The sequence below is a fragment of the Ovis aries genome, chromosome X, assembly GCF_016772045.2.
Source record: "Ovis aries strain OAR_USU_Benz2616 breed Rambouillet chromosome X, ARS-UI_Ramb_v3.0, whole genome shotgun sequence".
Taxonomy (NCBI): Eukaryota; Metazoa; Chordata; class Mammalia; order Artiodactyla; family Bovidae; genus Ovis; species Ovis aries.
Genome location: NC_056080.1, coordinates 22,991,584 through 23,018,967, shown reverse-complemented (window position 1 = coordinate 23,018,967; position 27,384 = coordinate 22,991,584). Strand labels below are relative to the sequence as shown.

General features: G+C 40.8%; 1 protein-coding gene across 2 annotated transcripts in view; it reads right to left on the bottom strand.

The window, feature by feature from the left end:
- The window catches only part of POLA1 (DNA polymerase alpha 1, catalytic subunit), a 291,633-nt gene extending 264,249 nt beyond the window's left edge, over window positions 1-27,384 (bottom strand). For both annotated transcript variants that reach the window (XM_012106423.5, XM_042242229.2), the window contains exons 1-15: window positions 27,300-27,384; window positions 22,429-22,553; window positions 19,882-19,978; window positions 17,935-18,015; window positions 13,466-13,581; window positions 12,674-12,736; window positions 11,724-11,816; window positions 11,201-11,288; window positions 10,709-10,910; window positions 10,442-10,620; window positions 5,788-5,900; window positions 4,587-4,703; window positions 3,427-3,501; window positions 2,404-2,542; window positions 1,520-1,674 (exon numbers count right to left, since the gene is read on the bottom strand). In XM_012106423.5, coding sequence (XP_011961813.3) covers window positions 1,520-1,674; window positions 2,404-2,542; window positions 3,427-3,501; window positions 4,587-4,703; window positions 5,788-5,900; window positions 10,442-10,620; window positions 10,709-10,910; window positions 11,201-11,288; window positions 11,724-11,816; window positions 12,674-12,736; window positions 13,466-13,581; window positions 17,935-18,015; window positions 19,882-19,978; window positions 22,429-22,553; window positions 27,300-27,342 — 1,686 coding nt within the window. In that variant the 5' untranslated portion in view covers window positions 27,343-27,384. The remainder of the gene's footprint in view (window positions 1-1,519; window positions 1,675-2,403; window positions 2,543-3,426; window positions 3,502-4,586; window positions 4,704-5,787; window positions 5,901-10,441; window positions 10,621-10,708; window positions 10,911-11,200; window positions 11,289-11,723; window positions 11,817-12,673; window positions 12,737-13,465; window positions 13,582-17,934; window positions 18,016-19,881; window positions 19,979-22,428; window positions 22,554-27,299) is intronic.

Genomic DNA, 27,384 nt, shown 5'->3' with positions numbered 1-27,384 from the left:
TGTTTCAATCTGTTGCAGTTATACATGCTCAAATTGCTCCATCTTTGACAAAGGAAACTATTCAAGTTGTTTCCTGAGTCCTTCTGACATGCCTTTAGTAGATTTTAATAATGTCCATGCCTTCTGGTATAACAAGACGTTCCAGGCTTACCTTGGACAATTACTGCCCTGAATCAGCTACTTCTTCACAAAACCCCATTTCCTTTCTTGGGAAATGGTATTTAGAAACCTCACTCTGGATGAAGGATCTTTTTAAACTAATTAAACTTTCCTCTAACACTTTAACTATTAACTATCTACTATATCAACTATTATTAAAAGTTCAAATCACATACAAAAGGAAAAAACACTGCCAAAATGCTGCTTTAAAAAAGATCCCTATCAATGCCAAAAGGATTTTACAAGCAAACATAAAGAAGTTCCCACTGACCAAAAAGAGACAATTTAAGCAGCAAATTAAAAAATTATTGATTGCAACAGATTGAAATATACTAAGTATATACAAAGTCCATGAGTTTATAATGATATTTCATAAAAGAGGAAGCAAAAATAAGTAACAAAAAATTTATAAAAATAAGTAACTTAAAAAGCAGAAACATCACTTTGCTGACACAGGTCCACACAGTCAAAGGTATGGCTTTTCCAATAGTCACATACAGATGTGAGAGCTGGACAATAAAGAAGGCTGAGGGCCAAAGAACTGATGCCTTTGAATTGCAGTGTCGGAGAAGACTCTTGAAAGTCCCTTGGACTACAAGGAGATCAAACCAGTCAATCCTAAAGGAAATCAACCCTGAATGTTCATGGAAGGACTGATTCTGAAGCTCCAATACTTTGGCCACCAGATATGAAGAGCCAAATCACTAGAAAAGACCCTGATGTTGGGAAAGATTGAGAGGCAGGAGGAGAAGGGGACAACAGGGGATGAGATGGTTGGATGGCATCACCGACTCAATGGACATGAGTTTGAGTAAACTCCAGAAGATAGCAGAGGACAGAGGAGCCTGGAGTGCTGCAGTCCATGGGGTTGCAAAGAGTTGGACATGACTTAAGAGACTGAACAACAACAACAACAACAAATGGTATTCTATACGAAAGTGTGCATGTTAAGGGATGCATACCAAAGTATATAAGGGTAAAATGGTCAATGTCTGAGATTAGCTTTCAAATACTTCAGGAGGAAAAAAAAGAAGGGGGGTGATAAACAAGTGTGACAAAATCTTGCTAACTGGTGAATATGAGTGATGGGTACAGAGGAGTTGATTATATTATTCTATGTCCATGTGGAGTTCTCCAAAATAAAAAACATTTAAAAAACAAAAAGTCAGTCCAGCAATTTAAGTCTTTTGGGGAAAAAAGCTCCAACATCAAATTCAATTCATTCTTCAAAATGGAGTTTGGCAGTGAATTAGTATTCTTTCCCTTCCACAAAAAACAACCTTCTCTTACAGAGGAACTGTACAATTTCAAGAAGCATCGTACCCTAAGCCTAGGTACAAAATCTGCCCTATTTCTTTACCTCATTTTCATGTGTCTTTGCATTCTGCATTGTCTTCATGCTCAAAGACATGACCACAACTGGAGGAGGACCGACATCCTTAATTACGTTCACCAGGTCCGGTTTCAAGACCATTGCCTCAACTTTACACCAACTGATTGGCTGATTCAAGAGCTCTGAAAGAGAATAGATACAATAAATCAATAGCTATTTGCTGAAAAAGAAAAGCCATTATAATTAAGACATCTGTAATTAACTGAGATGGTCTTCAATCCTACCTTCTACTGAGAAGGTCTTATAATAATACCTAACTAAAAATAAACCACATTACTGGATTGTATATAAATCTTCGTGTGTGTATGTACATATATGTTCATTTTCCTGGGAAAAAAGTCCACAGCTTTCATCTGACTTTTCAAAAAAATCCAAGACTCCAATGAGGTTTATAAGAACAAAAACACTGCTTAGAGGAATCCAAAAAAAAAGTTTTAAGAAATTTATGAAGACAAAACAGAGTATCATAAATGCAAATACTGAAAAACACCAGGTAAGAGACCATACACACACTACCCACACTGGGCAGTGAAATTTCGCTCCTTCAGAAGTAAGCAGTTCACCATGTTGAACAGCTGGGCCATGTCAGCCAGGTCGGAAGGCCACAATGATAGCAACACAATGAAGGACATGCCCGAATGTCTGTCAAGGTTAACTAAGGTTTCCCTCCCATTAAAATGTGAAGCATCAAAACAAAAGAGTGATTTCAAATATACTTCAAGGAAAATCTTAAAGAAACAAACATAAAAAAGGAAGTGGTCACACTGAAATTAAGAGCCCAAGTCTTTAACGTCTAAAAACCACATCTATTAGCAATTTACTGAGCATTCTGAAAGTAAGTGTCTCCTTACGTGGATTTTTCACTTCAAGCCAACAAGGTCCTTTGATCTTTCTGTTCATTAAGAACAGTTCCAGGCTGGATGTGTTGGTCCCAAATACATGAGAAAAAGTTTCTCCTTTCAAATCCTGAGGAAGCTGTGGCATTTCAGCCTGAAAAAGGCAAAGAAAAAAAATCTTTTTTTTCCTTAAAACTATTACTTCACATTTTCCAAACTCTGTATTTGAAATAAACAAAAGTCTCTCTATGAACCACCAGAAGAAACCTCTTTGATATATATGAAATGTAATTTGCCACATATGAAATCCAAAACAATTCACAGCATGAAACAAAAACAAATCACAATGACAAAATAATGCATCTTGATGACACCCATTAGAAGAAAAATGGGCCAAGAAGCTCCCTCAAAAGAGGATTTCTGTCCAAAGCCTTCTGTACATGCCTTACTGACGAATAGCCAAATAAGTACAACTCCATTAGAAGAATGAAAGCAAGGGAGTGAGAATCATTCAAAGTGCTTCCATGGTGCTTTACAACACCACTGTCAGACATTTCTTAAGTTTCCCTTTTCCAACATCATGAGATCAAAACACTAGAACGGAAGTAAAGAGAGGTTAAGGTCCACTTAATTAACAACCTGCAGCAGTGACCTTGTCTGTCACGGGAGCAAGAGCAACACTATGGCAACACTACTGATGCTCTCCTCTCACCTTTTCACTGCTCAGACGGACACTTCAACAGACTAATGATGTTCAACTCCATCTTGTGCATTCGTTCCACTTGACAAACAGTTGTGTCATTTCAACTTATGTTTTTACAAATGCATACTTGAAAGCAGAGAAAGGCAATATAACCCATAGTCTACATATTTAAATTCATTTTATTCATTTTAATTATTCATGACTATAAGTTCACTTCAGTGAACTGTGAGTTTGAAGAGCCCTGCCAGTACTCCTAATTAAAAGCCGCTGAAAACTCAAAAATAGGAAAATGCCATTTTCAACCCAAATCCATTCATTTTCTTTATTTGACTTACCGAGTATCTAACTTCCAAGTACTCAGATTTCTCCGGAACATCAGGTATCTCAAAAGCATAGTTCTTTTCCACTACCTGGGTAAGTTGATAGTTAAAAATCATTAAGACAAAGAAACTTCAAAAATTAAATTGATAAGCATTAAATACACCAAAAAAGCATCTTTCCCCCCCTTTCATCTGGGATGAAAAATACCTAGTGACAAAATGTTTAAGACTTCTTTGGGACACTAGAGAATGTAGAAATATTTGCATTCAAGACAGGCAATGAAACATTAAAAATGTTTACAATGTCGATGCACTAAATCATTTGCTACTCTTTGATACTAAGCAACTCCATCTTGCTAGAAAAATTAGTAATAAACATTATAATTACAGCATACATGTACTGAGTGCTTGCTGTACACCAAGGACTGATCCAATATCAATTAACTGACTTTACTCTTCCAACAGCTCTTGAAACAGAGCCCCATTTCTCAGGTGAAGAAAGAGGCCCAGAGAAGTCACTCAGCACTCGTCCAAGGTCACGGACCAGAATGTGGTAGAGCTAGCACTTAAAGCACCAGTCCCTACTCTCTTTACCATTACATCACATTGCTTCTGGAACTTTAGAGAGACTTGATCCATCAGCCACAAGTCAAAGCTCAAATAGTTCAGTTAGCCTCATCTTCAGCAACTCAATCCTCCCTTTATTACAAACACTGTTAATAGCCAGTGTCCTGAGGGAGTTAAGCCCTACAACTATGGCCAAGGGCATCAATATCTCACTACAATCAAGACAACTAACTAATCAATATGTATCACATGAGTAAAAGAAATTTATTCCATCAGAAATAGAATCACAGTTCCTGACTTTTAAAGATTTAACCTTGTGACCAAGACAACTTAGCAATAAACCAATATAAACAAGATGAGAACAGTTTCTCCTCCATTTCAGAATAAGAAGACAAGATATGCTTCAAGTATTGGAAGCCATTACTTTACTACATGTTACCTTTTTATTCAAACCAAGGAACATTACTTTCTACAATTTAAAGAGAAAGACAAAACTGTTTTTATGCATCTAACATGGTTTTATATTGATATCTATGAAATTTCCATAAATCAGGAAACTAACAAACAACTAATACACAGAACCGAAAAAATTATCACCAAATACAAACCTTGGACTTGAATTTCATAATCTTATATTTTGCTGCTATTTTCTCATCAAATTCATCATAAACATCCTTCATGGTAACTGGAGTTCCACTTTCTTTCCCAGTATTTAGATCAACTTTCTGCTTTCCCATGGAGAGGGCAGGCAAGGGGAGGGGAAAAAAGTATCTGTAAATAAGATCTTCTTGACTACCAGAAACCCAGTCTAAATCAATTTTCATCTTTACCCACTCAAACATCTAATAGAACAAGGTGAGTTCAAAGATACAAATGAACCCAAAAATATTCTAAATCCAGTGCCCAATTCCTCCCAATGACATCATAAAAGCAAACCAGAGATAAAGATGATCAATCCTACAAAATGGGAGAATAATGTTATAAACCTTGATCAAAATGCTTCATAGTTCAACTGAGATGGGGAGGGGCTGGGGCTGAGAGGGGAGTGTGGATATTAAGGCCAAATAAAAAAGGTCAGCAAATGGAACTGACTCTGTTAAATGGCTGTGGAGTGAGTGAATAAAGTCGCTCAGTCGTGTCTGACTCTTTGCGACCCCGTGGACTGTAGCCCACCAGGCTCCTCCATCCATGGGATTCTCCAGGCAAGAATACTGGAGTGGGTTGCCATTTCCTTCTCCAGGGGATCTTCCCGACCCAGGGATCGAATCCAGGTCTCCCGCATAGCAGGCAGATGCTTTAACCTCTGAGCCACCAAATGGCTGTGGAGGAAATAGCAAAAGCATGAAAACTGGGCCAAATGTCATGTCCTATTTTAGAGCCATATATTCTCAACCCCGATAATTATGGAAACGGACAGTTGAGGGACAGACAGCCTTATATACTGAAACTCAGGCACTTTGATGCTCTAACAAGTTGAAAAACAGCATTTTACTCCATTTCCCCACTTTTCCAAATGTCTAATGGAGCTGCTGACAATCAGGGGGTCATAAGACAGGCAATAAGAAAGAACTATAAAGGGACTTCCCTGGTGGTTCAGTGGCTAAGACTCCATCTCCCAATGCAGGGGGCCCGGGATTCGATCCCTGGTCAAGGAACTAGATCCCATATGCCACAACTAAGAACCAGGAGTATTTTTAAAAAAACAAAGGACCATCTAAGTTGTAGATAAGTCACAGCCCTATCGAAGGACCAGGTTTGTGGCAGAAGATAGAATGCACTTGGAATTAAAAGCTATGTACTAAGGGTTACCATTTCACGGGGAAGGAAACAGAGCGTTCGCTCAATGTTTTTCACCATGACACAACAGCTCACGTGGGTTTCAGCAGATTCGATCCAGACTTTGCCAAACAGAAATACCACACCTGAAAGAATAAGTAAAAATCATGAAACAGTAAACGTTTCAATTATATCACATTAAAGGGATGACATAAAAGCTCACTCAATGTATCCACACATGTATGCTTTCATGTTAAGTCATTTTCTACATCAAATTAGTATCTACTACCCACTACTACCCAATCTCAAAGACCAATTCCTTTACTCAGTACCTATGCTGTATGGCAGTATCACACTGGTAAAACCTGGGACCGCCGGGATGACAGGGAATAGAGTGAGGATCTAACTTGGTGGAAACATTTGCCCTAGAAGTAGGGAAACATCCCAGATAAATGCAGACAAGCCTCAGCTATCAGGGTGACATCCCAGGTCTGAGTAGACACCCTGCATCAGTGTAGAAACCCCTGGGGAATTAGACATGCCACCTCAATGCAGACACACCTCGAAAACTAGGGAGACATCCTAGATCAGTGTAGGGGGAAAAACATTTTCCCTAGAACCAGGATCACCCAGATTAAGAGAAATCAAAAAAGCAATCTATTCTCCAACAAATTTCCTATTTAAACCTCTTGTGAGAACTCTGAGAATACTAAATTCCTTTTCAGCACTTGTACTTACCAACAAAAACTAACATTTCTATGTAAGGATAACTATGTATGGTATATCAGTAGTCTTCTGTACATAAAATTGTGTTTTGGAAAAACATAACTCACTTCATATCTTATTCCATATAATAGTAAATATCTCAGAGCTCAACTATTATCTCCTAATTCACCCTTTCTACTTCATAGACTACCAAAGACATCTGGCTGGAAAGCATTTGTATTATTCCTCTCTCTCCTATTTCAGTTTAACAAATGGTCTAGTAAACAAATCAAGAAACAAGCTCTTTTTGAGATCCCTAAGTGATGTACACCACAAAGTAGACCAAGCCTGGACATCAAGTCACTGTTCATGAAAACTAGCCATCAAAAAATGACTCTGCACTGCTATATTTAAAATGGATAAAAAACAAGGACCTGCAGTACAGCACAGGTGCTCAATGTTATATGGCAGCTTGGATGGGGGGAGTGTTTGGGGGAGAATGGATACATGTATATGAATGGTTGAGTCCCTTCACTGTTCACCTGAAACTGTCACAACATTGTTTGTTAATTGGCTATACCTCAATACAAAATAAAAGATTGGAAAAAAAGAAAGGACTCCAGAGATTTGACAGTCAACCTAAGAGATGGCCACTATGCAAAATCCTGGGCTCTGTGCATAATTAGACAGCAGTCATCAACACAGCTATTCAACAGGGCCACTTGCCTGAGACACTAAGAAAATTCTGGCACAAGCAAAGGCTACTGTTCACAAGGCCAATTACTCCAGTTTCACAAGATAGTTCATCAGTGCTTCCTTTTGTCACATGTTCTAGCAGAAATAAGACCATCTAAGAATTCTCATTTCTGCAGATGATTAAACTTCTTAGAAGAGTTGTGTAATTTTCAGCTGGGGTAAAAGAGGCGGCGGTGGGGGGAAGATAGGGGAGAGGGAAGGGAGGACTGTGGGGATGATTAAAAAAGAAAAAAGTCACAGTAGCTCAGAAAATTAAAAGTCATCCTCACAACAGTTAGAGATGAAAAAATAAAATTCTATGCAAAGAAAAATAAAGACCCTAATATTGAATTCAAAGATTCAAATAGCTCATTTTACAGTCAAACTAATATCACACTTCATGCAACACATTTGACACTGTTTATGCCTCATTTGCCACAAAAAGATCATGGTAAACAAAGATTACATTCCCCTTAAAGTTACTAGCTGAAGCCAGGTGCAGTCAGGATTATTCAACCTTGAAAAAGTCATAATGAAGACAGGATATCTTCCCATATGCAAAGAGTAAGATTCTTTTCATAATTATGGAGCATTCAGCAACAACTGACTTACTTAGAATCTGTAAGAAAGTGAGAAACAATAACAGGGTCTTTGGGAGTACTTCGTTTTTATTAGCAGCATTGATTTCAGCAAGGCTCAGTGATCATTACCTGCTATCAAGATGAAACTGTTCAACCCTCTGAGATTACAGGACTATTTTTTTAAAGCCATCTTATTTAACCCGTTGGCATCAATCACAGAGGACAAAACTTCAGAAGCACCATGGAATCACAGAGTGGATTGCGGGTGCGAAGCCGAGCCCTCTGCAACTGGGGAGCTGACCACTTTATCTTTTGGAGCCTCAGCTTCCACTGCTTTAAGTGTATAACTAGAGATGATGATTTCTGACACCTTTTGCAGCACTAGAAATCTCCTTTTAACCTAGCAATAAGAAGACAGGCCAATAACAGACTGATACCTCTTTCAACTGCGAAGTATTTCCCAATAGTGGTTGAAAAGGCCCATCCATGACTATGGTTAGGGTATGATGGGGGTCACAGAAGGGGCTCTTAGGCCAGTTTGGAGGACTAGGAAAATTCCAGGAGACAATACTGGGGGTGGGGGGAGTCAGGTGAGGAAGGAAAGGGATATGGTATAAAGAGCAGCAGGTACAGACTATTCTAGGACACAGAAGTCCCACACAGCAGCCAAGAGAAGCCTTGGAAAGGAATTTGGACTGTAAGTTGCATGCAGCAGCCACTGTGGATTTTCTGTAATGAAGAACTGATGTCCGAAGCCATCATTCAGGTTGCCATGTGAGGGATGACAGCTAAGGAGTCAATGAAGAGGTTGGTGTTGGGAGCAGGAAGGGCTCAAGGGTAGAAGTTGTGAGAAGACAGCTTGTCTAGTTTAGGAGGATAAAATGAGTAAGACTTGGTGAGGAAAGGGAGGAGGGGAGGGGACTCAAGGCGGGCTCTCAGATTTCTGGTTTTGATGGGACCATGAATCAAGTCAGGGAATAAAATCCTGCAAGGAATGGATACAGTAAGGCACAGGGGGGTGGCTCCGGGATGGGCAGGCCCACCATTCACCCAATTCCAGAGTACTGGCTATGAGGCTGTGCTTCAGGGAGGTCCCTGGAAGCTGTACAATAGAGCCGTCCTGGGTTTAATTTCCAAAGCCTCGTGAAATCACACTTGCCAGCCCACTGGCACCAGCAAGTTACAAAACAGTCAAAGAGGTAAGAGCATCTAACCAGCTGGTCTTGCCCTAGAGCTTAAGTAGATGAGATACCATTTCTAAGACTGCTGACATCTTCACCTGAGCAACGAACACATGGCAGTTAGCTGCTCAAGCAGCTGTGCAAGTTTCAACTCTTTGATAAATGGAGCATATTAATACTGCCGCCTCCCAGAAGACCAGTACCATTTTTCCAGTGCAAGCCAATCCCTGAGTATCTCGGTGGTAAATCTGGCTCCAAATCTGACAGTTTAATACTTAGTCCTCAGGAAATCATTTGGAAAAATTCAGTTTGTACCTGCCCTTCGATTCAGATATGGATCTGAATAAAGCTAACTGTTTAAGGGTGTATACTGTCTTTTTTCTGAATCTGACATGCCTTGTCCTGCCTGGCCCCACAGTGCAGAAGGGCTCAAATAGCACAGAGGAAACGGGAGCCCTCCTGGCTCTCTTTGAGCCTGGATTCGTAGTAAAAGTTCATTCGGAGGAGGACCTGCAACTTAGCCTTGATTCCTCCTTTCTCTCAAACACCACATCCGTCTATCATCAAGTTCATATCAAAGCACAAGTAAAAAGAACTGACTTCTCTCCTTCTCCACACCTGCCCTGGATAGACTGATCTTCAGGTCTTCTACACTCCCTACTCTGGCCCTGGCCACATCCACACACGTGCAGGCTTTTCTCCACATAAACCACATGGTTCCTGTTCAAATGTAAACCCAACCATGGCCCCACTCTACCCCTCACCCCTGCACCCCACACTGAAAATCCTCCCCTGCCTTGCCACTGTTACTGAAGTAAGGTCTCAACTCCTCAACACAGCTTTCAAGGTCCCTCACTGTCCAGCCTTTGCCTTTTCTCCAACTTGATTTCCAACCAATCTTGTCATCTGACTACTCTGCTTCAACCACTCAGGTCTCCTCCTTTCTCTCCTCGGTGCACTTCTGGGTTCCTCAGGCTGAAATACTCTCTCCTCAGCTTTGAACATACCTCAAAACCCAGCCCAATGGTCATTTCCTCAGATAGGCCTTCCCTGGTCACCCCCCAAATAACTGCCTTTACCCCACTAGAATGAAAGCTCCACCAGGACAGGGAATTTGCCCAGCTTGTTCAACCCATCTCAGGGCCTGGCAAGTGGCAGGTGTTCACACTGCTGAAGGAACCAATTAGTGATTGATTCCACTTTAAGTGCATTCCAATATGTTCAGATACATCAATGGTGAATTCCAAGCACATACCGCGAAATTACACATAACCAGTTTTCGGAATAACAGTCTGTAAAGATTATTCACACCACAAACTCTCTCCATCCAGGTGACTCACGAACTTTACAGTAAATGAGTGTTATTCTCTTTTACTATGTACATGAGGGCAGAGCCTGTGCCAATTACAATCACTAAAGCACTTCAGGGAAAGGTGCCACTCTGTGTTAAAGACATTCAGTTACTGTATGTAAATATATGATTACCTGGTTGGCTGTACGGATCTTCATAAGCATCCAGCCAATAAAACTGAAATACTTGTTCCTCATCAGCTCCTTTTACCAGTGGGAGGTGACTGGAATCCACTTGAACTTCCGGGGCTGAGAAACTGCTGTCATCTTCCTGATCCATGTCCCAACAAGACACATCTGGGAGAAAACTTGCTCTGCAAAAATCACATTTTCAAAAACCTTACAAAATCCAACAGAGTAAGTGTAGTGCTACTTGGCCGAGAAGTCATAAAATGCTCTTACGAGGAGGATGCGGTCCCTTTCCCAGAATCAGCCTTCTGTTTTGCCTCCTCTGCTGGCTCCCTCTCTTGGCACAAAGTCTTGGCAGCCACAGGCTCCACATCCACCTCCTCAGCTTCCATGGGCTCATCAAAGTCGCCATCTTCAAATTCCATTGCCCCCGACTCCTCCTTGTCATCTGTACACAGTGGCGGCCTGGGCTCTCCTGAGGATGGCATCACACATTCCCATCATGTGTTGCTTCCAGCGACCACAAAAGCTTCCCCGACGGTGCACCAGCAGACTACCCCTGGCCCACGTGTTATTTGCCTTACTCTTCAATTCCCAAATTGGATGTTTTTAACTTTTCCTGCTATGAATTCAAACCTTTCTCAGGGAAACTGCCTACTGCAAGCCCTTCAAATTCTTTTCCACTTCCTTCACGGGGCCTCCATCTTTTGACAGCACTTTGCAACTGCTTAACACCCTTGCAATTCTGCTTGACAGCAGACTTACCAGCAAATTCAGCACATGTAAGAGAAGCAGGAGTTAATGAAGGCTCTTTCCTTGAGGCTGAGGGAGTGGTTTTTCCTGAAGGAGCTGCCTGTCAATGTTTTTAAATGTTTAGTCAGTTAGACCTGCATACTAAAAATACGCAACTGTCCTACCCTGACCAGAGATAATGACAGTTCCCATTTATAAAACGATTTTATGTATTATTAATGCAACAGCTTCAATTATTTTACTGTTACCTAGGTTTACAGGGGAAAAAAACACTTGTTTCCAGGAAGAAAATGATTGCATTTAGCACAGTTGTAATACCTATAATAAACACATACCAGTTACTACAAAATTTACTATGAAAAAAGCAGGCACATGCTATTTTTGAAATGTATGAAACTATATAATGAAACAGGAGTCCTAATTTAAAACAAAAACAAGAACAAATTCAAAGGCATTTCACTCACATAGAAAAGCAACAACGTAAGTTTTAAGCAATAATGTAAATCAAGACTGAAGGTATTTCCACACACTATACCTTGGGGGTGTGCACAGAGAAAGGATTCAGTGAAGCTCCACTGGATCTTTTCTTTTTTGGTATTATTACAGGTGGTGGAGTTATTTGTGGTGTCTAGGAGGGGGTAGACAGACATTCACTGCCATGCTTGTTACCACAAGACACAAAAAGTACATTTCTTCCCCCAATGAAGCCCAATAAGCAAAGCACTTTTTTCCCCTCCCTGCTCCCCTGACAGATCTATGTTCCTGCAGTGAGGTTACTATAGTAACAATACTACAGACTCACTAGAAAACCAGAATAGATACTGACTCCACCCCTCATCAATTTTTTTTCTTTTTAAAACTTAACATACTTCTCCCTTACCCTTACAGAATATTACATTTCAAAACTGTCAAGCCCGAACTACACAGTGTTGGTTAGTCATTTTAATTAAGGATCACTTAGAAAGAAGCACATCTCTAACTAAGAGTTCAGTCTTGCTGTGAAACAGCCCAATTGTAAATTCCAGTACAGCTAAACCTGTCTGAGTTGTACGAGGGACAGCTCACCAACTCTTCCCTCACCCCCACTTGGAATTCAGGACGAGGATCTCACGCCTGACTGTGCAGACTGACAGGCTTCAATCTATTTCAGGCACATACACGGCAGCAACTGAGCACAAGCAGCGTGCCTTCCCAGCACTGACTCGTGTGTATTCTGACTACCTCAAACACAGCCCCACACAGCCCAATCCACAGTCAACAGAGACTAGAGTGGCTACAAACTTATTCACCTAAAATGGTGAGAAGAAACCAATTTGAAGGGCTGGTTTTGGTTTGGAGGTTTGTGTTGGTTGGGGTTTTGGTGGTGGGGTTGTCACTGGATTTTGTTGTGCATTCTAGCAATAAGTCTGTTTCATATTAATTACTGAATTGTTTCTTCAGCCCATGTTCACTTGAATATTTGACAATTCCTGGAGATTCACTTACCTCAGTGTTCAGGTCCTGTAGAATGTCACCTAACAGATCATCCTTGGACAAGTCAACAGCTTTCTGGAAATTAAAAAGGCAGACAGAATGAGAAAGTCCTGCACTTCACATTTTCAGAGTAAGGATCAGGGAAAGGAAGAACCTGGCCAGTCACTCTTCAACCCTCACTCTGAGGACTTCTCTACTATTCACAGATCTTAACCACCACTGACCTGAATATAACTCCTAAACCCCAAGCCCTGCCCTCTGTTTTCTGCTTCATTCCATAATCCTCCTGCTAATCACCAAAATAAACACAGTCAGTTCAGCTTTCTGGTTTTCTCTTTTATCTCCAAGTTACAACCACTGAGATAGGAGATGCCTCAATCTACCTAGAAATCTACACTGAACTTAGTGACTGAGACTGGGAAAGTAACACTCAAATATTTGAGTTCAAACATATTGGGACCTCTCTGGCAGTCCAGTGCTTAGGATGTGGTACTTTCACTGAGAGGGCCTGGGTTTGATCCCTGTTCGGGGAACTAAGACCCCACAAGCCATGCAGTGTGACCAAAAAACATATAAAAAATAAAAAACAAAACAAAAACATACTGGGCATCTATTATCTATATAATCAAATGTTAAATATAATCAAAGATCAAGCTCATCTGAAACCAGGGGACTAGCCTGGCAGCCTTCAGGAGATCATCTGTTTAGAGCTACAGGGAATCTGACAAAAAAGGTGAACTATGAACAAACAGGAATCTTTGGTTCACAATGGAAGAGGCAACTATAAGAAAACATGAGACTCACATCTACAGTTTTCCTCCCAGCATTGGCAATGAACATTGATTTGATGTTGTTCGGTTTTGTCACAGCAGCCCTCTTGACAGTCCTCTTATCTTTGTTGCATGCTTTATCATCTTTTCCTGTTGGAAGAGAATTTATTTAGAAACATGCAACAGCAAAAATCAAAATGGAAAACCAAAAGCATCGTCACCTGCCCTCTGTATATGAGACTCTGACAAGCAAAATGTTAAAAATTAAAAACACAAAACTGAAATTTTATGCAAGGTACATAGGAAATAATCTTTTAAATGGGCTGAATTCAGGGAAACTTGGACTGAATGATACTATAAAAATGGAAGAAAGACCAGTAAAATATCAAGCTGAGTTACTGAGACTGTTTGATCGTTATTGTTAATGTGAACAGAAAGCTTTTTAAAAGGTGGGGTTTATTTTCCTATAGAAATAAAAAGATCAAACTCATCTGCAACCAGGGGATTAGCTTTGCAGCCTTCATGAGATCATCATTTTAGTGTGATACTGACTCTGACAAGAAAACTGAACTATGAACAAAGAAGACTACCGGCTGTAATACTGTAGCATCCTAGTTTCCATTTTATGAGCAACAGTAACTGGACATGGAACAACAGGTCCTAGCAACACTAAACAGCATGCAGACATCTGCTCCATAAAGAACAACTTCTGCCATATGTTTTCTCTTCTGGGCACGTAGAAACTACCTGCAAACTCCTCTACTACTGTCAATTTTACTCTCCCTTTCTGACTCATCCCAGAGCAGCCTGCACCTACGAAAAGACCTAGAGGGAATAGATAACCTAGTGTGGCAGTGGCGTATGAACAGACAGACAGACCAGATGAAATACAATATGGAGTCCAGAAGCCCAAATTACTTATGGAAATTTAACACAGAATAAAAGTGACATCTCAAATCACTGAGAAAAAAATGAACGTTTTCATAGTGTTGGCTATTCATTTGTGGCTTCCCTGGTGGCTCGATGGTAAATCATCTGCTTGCAATGCAGGAGACCTGGGTTCGATCCCTAGATTGGGAAGAGCCCCCGGAGAAGGGAATGGCAACCCATTCCAGTATTCTTGCCTGGAGAATTCCATGGACAGATGAGCCTGGCAGGCTATAGTCCAAGGGGTCAAAGAGTCAGACACAACTGAGTCACTTTCACCCATTTGTAAAGAAATAAATCAGTATAAACACCATACGGGATTGTCCCTGGTTGTCCAGTGGTTAGGACTCAGTACTTTCACCACCAGGGGTCCAGGTTCAATCCCTGGTTTGGAAACTAAGATCCTGAAAATCACAAGGTGAACTCCAAACAGATCACAGGTCAAAATTTTTAAAATGAAGTTATACAAGTACTTTAATTAAAAAGGCAAATTCCTTGTAACCTGGCTGTGGGGAAAGTCTTTCTAACTATGATTCAAAATCCATCTGCAAGAAAAAAGAAAGGAATGATAAATGCAATTATATCAGAAACAGGTTTAAAGACCAAAGAGGAGAAAATTTTTGCAATATGTTTTGCAGAGGAAAGAAACAACTTAAAAAATGCAGAACCCAAAGGGAATGTGGGCAATAAACATAAACACATGGTTCATGTTAAAAAAAAATATAACTATGAAGTTTTATGAAAGATGCCCAACTTCATGTGTAAAAGAAATGCGAATGTCATTTCTCATATATCAGAGGGTCAAAAATTGTAAAAGCTTGACAATACATTCTCTTGGAGAGGCCATGGTGTCTAAATGGACACTCAAATGTTGCTCACAGGAGTGTAAAATGGGACAATTCCTATGGAGAAGAATTTGGCAATATCTCATGAAACTTTATGTGCATGTACTCTCTAAGCCAGCAATCCCACCTCTACAAATTTTCCCTGAGGAAAATACCGTATGCAGTTATTCAATGTGGTATCATCTGCAAGAGCTAATTACTGAAAACCTAAATGTCCACTCAAGAAAACCATCTGAACAAACCATGGTACATCCATCGATGGAATACTATGCAGCCATACAGAAATGAGCAAGCAAGGAAGAATGGTCTCTAAGTGTGGATATGAAGTGATTTTCAGGATATCTTCTTAAGTGAAAAAATGCCAAGTACAAAAGCATCTATAGAAAATATCTTTTGTGTAAGAAAGAAAATGAAATTGAAATACGTATACAGAATTCCATTTCTGGGCATATGCCCAAAAGAATTAAAAACAAGTGTTCAAACAAAAACTGGTACACGAAACTTCATATCAGCGCTGTTCACAGTAACTGAAAGAAGGAAACAACCCAAGTGGCCTATTAACTAATAAATGAATAAATGAAATGTGATCTATCCTTGCAATCTAATAGTATTCAGCCCTGAAAAGGAATGAAATACTGATTCATGCTGTAACACGAATGAACCTTGAAAACACTATGCTAAATGAAACAGGCCAGAAACAAACAGTCACATATTGCATAATCCCAACTCTATGAAATAGTCAAAACAGGCAAATCCAGAGACAGAAAGCATATCAGTAGTTGCCAGAGCTGAGGGAAGGAAGACTGAGGAATGACTGCTTAATGAGTATGGGTTTCCATCTGGGATGAGAAAATGTTCTGGTCATGAGTACAAACACTGTTGATGCACGAAATGTCACAGATGATAAATTTTCTGATATATTTTTTTAATGTGCCTAAGAATATGAAAAGATATATCACATTTGTAAAAAACATAAGCAGAATTTAATTTTGTCAAGAGATCATTTGGAGCAGTTTGAAGAGCAAATATAGGCAATGGTCAAAATGTTTAGTAAACAAAATTCAGGTCCTAATAAAGAACCTCAAAAGAGAAGGTCAATACTGGTTTGACTAGCAAGGAAGGCTTCACTAAGGGGCTTTAATATCACCAGTGTACATTAGTGGGTATAAGGCAGAAGAACAACAGGAAAAAAAGAAAGAACAGGAGTCAACATTTGAGATGAAATTTTTCCACAATTTTAGAGCTCCTGTTTTGATTTGTTTATGTGGGTTGTTTTTTTTTTGTTTTTTTTTTTTTTTTTTTCCGGCCAAACACTTGTGGCTTGCAGGATCTTAGATCTTATTTCCCCGTCAGGGATGGAACCCATGCCCTTGGCAGTGAAAGTGTGAAATCCTAACCACTGGACAGCCAGGGAATTCCCTTGTCCCTTTAAAAATGTCAGTGTCATGAAAGACCCGATGGGGAAGAGAGGAAGGATGGTGCTGCTCTATGCTAAATAAGACTAAAGAGACATGAAAATCCAAGTGGAGACTGCACTTTTAAAAACAGCTATAAAAGGTATTATTGGACTAACTGGGGGGATCTTAATCAGGATAAAATCTTAGATAATATCATGAAAATGGTACTGCAGCTAAGGAGACAAGCCCTTGTTCTTATGAGATCACCACTGAAGCATGGAGAGCTAAGTGTCGTGCTGTCTACAACTTAGTTTCAATAAATTCACCAAAAACAAAGTCTGTATGTATATGTCTGGGAAGGTAGAGGAGGGACAAAGTAAACAAATGTCACACAATGTCAACAATCTACAAACTAAGGTCCAGACTTTCTGAAAAGGGTAAGAGAGCAGATTTCAGGCTTTGTGGCCACACGTCTCTTAAGCTGTTGCATATTCTCCTTTACACTTTTCTCCTTTCTTTAAACACTCATTAAAAAGGTAAAGCCTAGCATTCTTAGCTTGAGCTATATAGTACAGGTATGATTTCTTTCTGAGGTAAGGAAAGTCATCATGGTGATGGCTGTACTACCATGACTATACTAAAAGCCACTAAAATGTTCACTTTAGTGGAATTGTATGGTATGTTAATTCTATCTCAGTAAAGCTATTCTAAAATAAACCAGCTCTAAGTGAGCCACAGAATGTTGGCCAGTGATCTACCACTTGGTGGTAACAATGAACTAAATTTAAAAAAACATATGAAGAAAATTTCCACCTCTCATTTTACAGGAACGAAATCGGGCTTGTTGACTCAAAAATTTTTTTGCCAATGATTGTGATAGCTATGAGAATATAACACATTCATTCACATCGTTTTAAATTTCAATTAAACAAAGCAAGTTAACAGAAAATCGAAGCCTTGTTATTGTACTGTGCTTCTATCAAAGAGCTAAAATCCTAAGTAACTTCAGCAGGAATGAAAAGACATCATTATGCTTGTAGCCATCAAAATCAGCAAATCTAAAATGACCACAGCATTGAAAATTCTAAAATAAGTAAGACTAAACTCTTTGGATAGAGAGATGTGATATTTCATTTCCTGGTTGTTTTTGCTTTCCATGCTTAATTTTCTACATAACTACACTTCTTTCAATATTAGAACATTTTCTATACTCAAACACAATTGTGGTAGGTCCGTTTCCCCTGAAGAAACTGTATCAAAGTACCAAGTCATCTGAAATTTTAGACAATTTCTTAAATCTCAAAATGGCCCTCTTAAAAACAAAATGCAGGTACCTTTCTCATGGGAATCAAGAGCATCATCTTCAAGGTCATCATCAAAAATTTCCCGGCCATCCTCCACATAGCCAATACCATCTGCAGGAAAAAAATTTCATTATTAGGATCAAATTTCTAAACATAGCCAATATTTTGCCCATGACAAAAAAATAAAAACCCCCAATCAGATGTTCTCCTGGTCCATGTCATTTTAAAATGCAGCAGAATCCTGTTCAACCAAAAGTCAGATGAAACACAGCCCTCACACAGGTTTTCTGAGTCAAAACCAAAGGATATACAGCTGACCCTCACACAACTTGGAAGTTAACCCACATATAACTTACAGTCAGCCATCAGTATCTACAGCTCCTCTACAATTGTGGATTCAAACAACCACAGATGGTGTAGCACTATTGTATTTATTATCGAAAAATAGCCACACATATATAACTTTGCCAACAAACATCCCATCTAGTCAAGGCTATGGTTTTCCAGTGGTCATGTATGGATGTGAGAGTTGGACTGTGAAGAAGGCTGAGCACCGAAGAATTGATGCTTTTGAACTGTGGTGTTGGAGAAGACTCTTGAGAGTCCCTTGGACTGCAAGGAGATCCAACCAGTCCATTCTGAAGGAGATCAGTCCTGGGTGTTCTTTGGAAGGAATGATGCTAAAGCTGAAACTCCAGTACTTTGGCCACCTCATGCGAAGAGTTGACTCACTGGAAAAGATTCTGATGCTGGGAGGGATTGGGGGCAGGAGGAGAAAGGGATGACAGAGGATGAGATGGCTGGATGGCATCACCGACTCTATGGACATGAGTTTGAGTGAACTCCAGGAGTTGGTGATGGACAGGGAGGCCTGGCATGCTGCAATTCATGGGGTCGCAAAGAGTTGGATACGACTGAGCGACTGAACTGAACTGAACTGAAGCAGTTTAAACCCGTGCTGTTCAAGGATCAGCTATATACTATGCCTATTTATATGAACTAGGAAATAATTTGGCCCACAGGATCAAAGTTTGCCACAATAGGATGCTTTACAGTACTTCTACTCTGCTGCTGCTGCTGCTAAGTCACTTCAGTCTTATCCGACTCTGTGCGACCCCACAGACGGCAGCCCACCAGGCTCTGCCGTCCCTGGGATTCTCCAGGCAAGAACAATGGAGTGGGTTGCCATTTCCTTCTCCAATGCAAGAAAGTGAAAAGTGAAAGTGAAGTTGCTCAGTCGTGTCTGACTCTTAGCAAACCTATGGACTGCAGCCCACCAGGCTCCTCCATCCATGGGAGTTTCCAGGCAAGAGTACTGGAGTGGGTTGCCATTGCCTTCTCCAACTTCTACTCTACCAGAAGAATAAAAAGAATAAAGATCACCAGAAGTCCAGAAAAGCAATTTAGTCTGCAAGTTCAAGTTGGGAATATAGCCAAGTCCAATTACAGAAATAGGAACATAAACAGTGGCAGGCGCAGTCTACACCCCCTTTCTCTGCTGCGTGGTTGGCACTCACACACCCAAGAAGTCACATCCCACAAACAGGAACCACAGAGCTTTCCAGAAGGGCTATGAGAACATGGGGACCAGCCTATGTCTACCCAGGGCTTTCCACTGTCCAAGTCACTCTTCATGAGTACAGTCTTGTGTAATCCTCACAGCCATTCTGTGACATATTTTCCTCTACCCCATCACATGGAGACAGCCCACAGGTGTGAGATTCCTCCAAACTCCTACACAGTCACTTCCTGGAGGATTTATACTATAGTCTGAGGTGTATGTCTGGTTTCTCCAAAATGCCCCTCGACAAAACTTTCCATCGTTCTGCTTCCACACCCTCAAATCATGCATTTAAGAAAAATCCAAGCCAAAGGTGCCTTACATCTACCTGTCCAAGCAAAGAAACAACTCTGCTGCATAAGAACTTATGAAAAGCTACTGACACAGTGTCTGGCAGGTGGCTTCTTCCCACCTACCGTCATCCACGATCCAGTCGTCATCCTGGCGGGCCTGGACCAGCTTCGAGTACTGTTCCTCATCAACTTCTTCATAAACACTCGTGAAGTCCTCTACCTGCCATCATACAAGTTTGAGAAAGCTCAAGTGGAGTGAAAGTGTTAAACAATTCTGATGAAAAAATTGTCAAATTCAAAGTGGAATGGCAGCCTGAAAGAGTTAGCTGCAACCAAATCATGAGTTCTGACATTCAACACCACTGCAGGGTTTTCCTTAAATAGACATCAATTAACTTAGTATTCCTTTTAGGTGGGTGTTAACATAAGATATTAAATGATTCCATTAGCATAATACACTTGTCACACCATCAATTACTCATCTACTTCATAAAAAACAAACTGAATTATAGCCAATTCTTCATTAGCTGCTTTGGGGATTAGTCATTTGTAATTTCGAGATTGGTTTCTCCTGTACTTGGCAAACCTGTGAGACATGCTGCCTCCCTTTCCGCTAGCTGATGGTGCCCCCCAAAAAGACAGTAATCTCCATAACTGTTCAACCGATCAAATGAAATTCCAAAATCTCCCCCATCCAGCCCCCTCCAAAAACCAGGAAAACAAACACAGTCTATATTCTACAGGTGCACTACAAATGGTTTTAGAGTAATCCTTGTTTGTATCACCACTGATCCCTAACCATTTTGGGGTGTCAAAAACCAAGTGCAAGTGCAGAGTGGCAAGACTGGTAATTACACAGGCTGCCTGACCCTCAGAAGGCCAGAATTCCGCCAACCACTGACACGAAGACAGCAGACCAGCTAAGCACAGTTAAAGCACAGAGACACACACCACTGCCGCAGCTGCCATGGTGACAGGTCATTAATGTCCCAGGTGAGAATTTGGTGGGCTGGTTATCAAGAACTTAAACATACCCTGCTAAAAATCCCCCTCTTCTCTTGACAGTTCTGCCTTTCCAAGTGAGGGGTGGAAGAAACGACCAGCTCCATCTGAAGACCTAAGACTCTAGGGGAAAAAACACCTGGACACAGAGCTTGGAGAGCCTGATGGGCAGAGTTGACTGGATTTCTGCCACACCTACAGGGCTTATAGTAATTGCAGGATTAGGCTTAGCTGTCACCTCCTGTTTAATTTGCTCTACAGGGATCACTGGCAAATACTGATTAGGACTTTGATTACTTGGTAACAGAAATTACCTGCCCTACCAAATTAAGTTTTTTGACAACCCAAGCACAAACTGGTCCAACTAATATTACTGTACTGACCAATGTTCTCTTCCAGGGGAGAAGGAACTGGCAAGGTTAGTTTTGTTGCCTGAAGTCTATTAGGCATACTCTGCCTCTCATTTAAGCAACTCATTTACAGACTATCATAAAGACACCAAAAAACTACTTTTAAAAATCATTTTGAGTTAAAAAGTCATTTTGACTCAATCTCTAAAACACTGCTACTGCTCAGCTTGAACTCTTAGAGCCATGCCATTAACATCAGTGATTAATGGGAAATCAGTCACATTGTGTCAACATCTGAAATGCCCCACAGAACTCCTTTACAGAAGTACCTACATTAAAAATGCTTTACTCATGATTTACTGTAATCCTTTTAGCAACCCTTTATGATCCGGCTGACTCCCTTAACTTGAAGGAATGGTACCAAATGACAAGAATCCTCTTTTACTTGCTTAATAGCCCAATACAGAACGGGCCACGGTTAACAGGCATATTCTCAAAACAGGCTGCCTGGGTTCCAATCAAGGCTCTGCCACTGTGACCTCAGATACCTTCCATGAGAAATGCTGTTAATCATAGTGTCTAACTTCAGATGATTATTGGAAAGATTAAACAATGGAACATGTTTATTAAAGCACTTAGAACAGTGTTAGCTGAAAAACTGCATTAGTTGCTGTTATTATTATTATTATTTTCTCATATTAATTAATGGCTTTCCAGCTGTGAGGCTATGAAGATATTAATATTTAGGGAGCACCCTGGAGGTGAAGCTCGACAATGTTGTGCAGATGGTAGCCACTCTGCTTTTTTACCAGGCCATCAATAGTGGGTAGAAGGAAAGAGCCAAAAGGACATCACATTCAGTCCTCCACGCAGGACACAGCAGAAGGGAGGTCCAAGCCCCCACCAGGGGCCTTGCATATGCGATTACAAAGTATAGTTCTCTCCAAGGAGAAGCAGTGCTCAGTCAGCTACACTGCTCAGCACCTCTTAAGTAAAGCAAAAGCATCTCAAAGTTCCCTCAAAAGAGCCACGGAACTCAGCAGAGATGCAGTGAACTTAATAAGGCAAAAAAAACATGACTACTTTCATTTCAGGATTTTAAAAGCATCGGTAAGGTACCTCACAGGAACTTTAAGGGGTGAGTAGTCTCCCCAAACCTGTAAATCTGCCTCATACTCAAGTGTGCTTGAGATTAAGAAACCACTATGACAAGAAACTTGAAATATATGCATACTTCTAATCAGCAACAAAGGTGACATAAGATTACTTACAGGCCATGAATTAGATGTATCACAGAGGGAAAAAAATGGTTACTTACTTCATATTTGCACTTCTCACCAGCTTTTGCCCTTTTCAGTCTTTCCAGAGCTTCCTGTCGCCCTTTCTTTGATTTCTTCTCTCTCCGGGATCGGGAAGCTACAAAATTCCTGGAATCTGACACAGCTGAAAAGAAGCCAAATTTATTTGAGACATTATAAAATTGTCAGCCATTTTCCCTCAAAAACAAAGCAACAGTTTTTAGCCGGTAGTAATATACGAGTTCAATGTATACAAAATCCGCAGCTCCTGTGGCTCTGTGGAAATCCTCAGCTGAAGCAACTGTTATTTTTTTTTCCTCTAGGAGAAAACTTCCAAATTCTACTTATATCCCCTGGAGACACTCAAGGGAGACCAGCCTAGTCCATAACCTTTCCAAGCAAAATGACAGGCCATTAAGTGATTATAAAAGGACAATTCATTTTGTATTCTATTAATCAACATTTGAAAGGCTTTGAGGAGCACCTGCTCTTTACAAATTACCTGCCCCTCTGAGAGACACAAAGACAAGACAGGGCCCCAGACTCACAGAACTTAAAATCTGACAGGGGAGATTCCTGGTAGACATCAGAGATACTAGCGGGTTCAGTTCCAGACCATAACCAATAAAGTGAATATTAGAATCAAGTGAACCATGTGAATTTTTAAAAATTTCCCAGGGCATATAAAAGTTACGGTTACACTATACTATAGTCTATTAAGTGTGCAAAAGCATTATATCTTCAAAAATTCTTGATTGCTAAAAATGTTAACCATAATTTGAGCCTTCAGTGAGTTGTAGTAGTAACATCCAAGATCCCTGATCACAAATCACTGTAACAAATATTTTAAAATGTGAGAATTCCCAAAATGTGACACAGGGACATGAAGTAATAAGCGAAGTCTGTTGGGGAAATGGTGCCAACAAACTTGCTCGATGCAGGGTTGCCACAACCTTCAATTTGTTTAAAAAATTTTTTTAAGTGCAGTATCTAAAGCACAATAAAGCGAGGTATGCCTATAAATAGCAGCTAAGTATAGAACAACTTTTAGAAGAAACACATGCCCCAACAGAAGTACAGATAAAATGCCTAGAATTTCAAAGGAAGGATAAATTGGGGGTTGGGAGAATTTAACCAAGATGACCAAGGAGATTCTTGATTTCCATCACTGATTTCCAGATCTCATGCTGCTGGTTACGACATAAGAGGATGACGATGAAAAACACAAAGATTAAAATGTGTTTTGTGGAAAATTAATGAAGTACCAGAGGGCCTCACTGGTCATTCAACTTTTGAATGATGCACGCTTTGGGTCATCATAAACTGACCACCTCACACAGTTACCGAAAAGATTTCACCCACAGAATGAAGACTTTCATACGCCAGCTGATGAACACCCAAAGCAAGCAAGACAGTGCCGCCTGCCAGCCACGAGTTGAGGCTCAGCATGACTGCCACCTATGTCTGTGAAACTGAATATTGTATTGTATTTGGTGCTAATTACTTTATAAAAATAAGTAAGCACAGAAAAGGAGAAGTATTGATAACACGCATCCTAAAAGCTCCAACCCCACTGGAATGTTCATAACAACATTCAGCTCTTTGACTAAGTGTTGACTGCAACAGAAGATGAAATTTACAGAACATGTACCAAGTGCTGGCAATAAACTGTTACAATAGTTTCAACTGTTGCAACACTTTCAACTGTTGTTCACCTGTCTTAAAGGTGACACATAACTACAAATACTTTTTTTTCTAGCTTTCTGGAAATGGAATCTCTACTTATAATATCTCAGTCTATTGTTTGACTTTCACATTTGACTTTTAAATCCATTTTCAGAAAAGCATTAAGGAATGCAGGTACTTAATGATGACAGCCACAAAATCTTGAGTGTCACTCAAATGATTTCAAAAAATTGTGAGCAGACCTACACAACAAGGTTTTGGAGATTACTGAATATGACCCCTGGGAATGAAAAGCTGGCCTCAGTGTATTCCATTCAAGATCCCCCTGACTCCTTTGTCAGATTATCCTGACAAAATCTATAGGTTTTCAAAAAGACTTACTCCACAGGCAACGATGCGCCACTTTAAGAGTTTGGGGTACAATTACAAATAAGACAAAGTTGTGAGTCCTCAAGGGGCTCCCAGTCAAGGAAAGCAAAAAGACCTGAGGCTCCCACCATCATATAAAGATCGTGTCATATGAGAGGTAAGAACCCGGTACTGAGGACACATAGAAAAGGGAGCCATTAATTTTGCCTGGGAAATCAGACAAGGCTTCACAAGGGGAGGTTTCCAACACAGAAAGACGAATAGAACTTCACTCTCAGAGTACAGGGCAACAAGGGGGCACAAGCAAAGGAAAAGGCATGAGCCAAACTACAAAGGGATGAAAATGCAAGGTGTATTCTGAAACCAAGAGGAAGTCAGTGTGGAAGGTAAGCTGGACACGAGAGCATAGAGTGGGAAAATGGAGATTAGAAGCAGCAACACAACCAGGCTCTGTCACTTACTGGGCGACATGAGACAACCGGTTAACCTTTCTAAGCCATGGTAGCCAGGTGTCTTGTTTTTTTTTAAGTTGCCCAGTATTGAAACTGTGAAATCCCTCCTCCCTTATGCCCCTGCAGCTAGGGCATGGGTATATAAAATAGGTCCTCCAATTACAAACATCTGCTCAGACTTTAAATCAGAAGCTAGCAATAACAAGGAAAACGGGAGGACTAACAGAAGATTCTAGAAGTAGCAACAGCTACAGGAGGATTGAGTACCTGGAACAACAGTGCCAGCAATGTCCCAGGGTACCTGAAGGCTCTAACTTCAAGCACTTGCCATGGTTGGCAGTAAACTCCTCAATGAACCACTTTCGGGGCATGATTTGAAGCACTGTTCCTAGCTACACTGCTCGGAGACTGGCTCTCCAGAGGTTCTGAACACCACGATACTCTCCTGATAAATTCCTGTTCAGTTTCAGTCAACTAGAGTTGGTTCCTATAGAGTACACCCAATGACTGAGACTAATCCACAGCCTCAGGGTCCTCATACGTGAAATGGGGATAATCATGTCTGCTTCATAAAGTTTAGAATTAAATGAAGATACCTGGCTTACTTTGTACTCAGCAATACAGAACAAACTCATTCAATGTGTATGTGTAGAGATGTAGCATAATCACACACACATACGCTGACACCCCACACTAAGCACTAACAGGATCTAGCTTCTAGAAACCAAAAATAAAGCAAAGCCATGGATTCAGGGAAGCCTCAGTATAGCACCACATATAATTACAAGTTTACCATCTCAATTCCATGAAGACAAAAACCATGTCCAACTTACCTACCACTATAACACGAGAGCCTGATAGAATGCCTATACCTGGAAGGTACACAACAAATATTTGCTGAATGAACCACTGTACCTGCTTTTTTAAAATCATTAAACTCTCCCTGATCCATTTCATATACAGTAGCAGCTACTTATAGACCTTTCAGCTTTTTACTGCCAGCCCACCTTCTAACACTTGGGGGGGGGGGGGGACTTAAATTTTCCTTTTTGGTATATGTTCTAACGCTTCAAGTAGGTAAATTAGCCAAAAAGAATTAGCATTAAAAAAACCCAGTTACTGAAGTTTAAAAGTCTGGTTCATAATTACATCTGGAATACCCCCCCCACCCTCCCCCAAAGCAGACAGACAAGAGTCTGCAAGTCTTTCTGGTGACAATCTTTCAAACTTGGCAAGAAAAGAAAAATTCCAGTCACAAGTCCCAGCCACTACTTAATCAACACCATGACTTAAGAGGGATCTCAAGATTGCAGTGTCCTCCGAAGAGTGATTTCTTGATGTTCACGGAGGAGGAACAGTTTTTAGGGTGAAGAAAGGGCTTAGTGGCATGTCACTGATGGAGGACTGTAAAGACTACTCACGTACTCACATCCTACATCCCATTTGTAATCCAGGCTAGTCGACTCTCCAAAACAAATTGTCTTAAAAAGCGAAAGGCTAGAAGAACAAATTGAAATCTGTGATTCACAACTAGGGGAATGCAAAAGAATCTGATTAGGACGCAAGTTCTCATTAATGGTGATGTATTTGAGTGACAGGAGACGTGACGCTTGAGCTAAGAGAGTGAAGCACCTGATTTTAAGTAAGAAGTTCACTGAAGTTGCACACTGCTCAAAAATCAGAAAAATCCATTTACATTTCTATATTCTATTTTTGGAAACAGAAGATTACCACTGAAAATGGAGTAATATACAGGGCAGGCGAAATGCTGCTAAACTGAAGCATTTTTTTTAGCTTCACCTCAGATGACTAGTTGATGAGCACTATTTCTATGCGGCCCTTTAAGAACTTTCCACAGACCCTGAAAGAAAAATCGTTAATGGGTAAAGCAGAAACTCATTACCTAAAAAAAGACAAAACGCGTGTGTATTTTCAGGTGACAGCTTTCTTTCCTGCTTCGTTACCATGTAACAACCTTCCCAGCACTCCCAGCGGGAGTAGAGAAATACTTTGCAAAGACTGTCCCACCCGGGTCACTGTAGCGAAGGTGTGTGCCCAGCACGTGGGATGAAAGTCACCAGAAGAAATAAAGAGGCAGACAAGTGCGGAGACCCGCAGTGACAGTGGTGAGGCAGCCGCCCAAACAAAAAGCGCCGCAGGGAGTTACTCGGGTTTGCCAGGACCCGACGGCCCTGCAAGGAAGCCCTGTCCGAGGCCTGACGGGTTCCAGCCCTGGACGTCCGAGGTCCGCGCCCAAAGAGACCCGAGGAGCAACCCAGAGGCGCGCCTTCCTGAGAAAAAATACAAGAGTTCCCACAACCCGCGATTATGCCACAGTCTCCTCACTCCCAGCCCGGGACCCTGCGCGCGGGGCCATCTCTCACCGTTCGCCCCCGGCTCGCAATCCTCGCCATGCAAGGGCGCCATGGTCCCGGAGTCTTCCGATTCCGCGCCAACCAGCCCGAAACT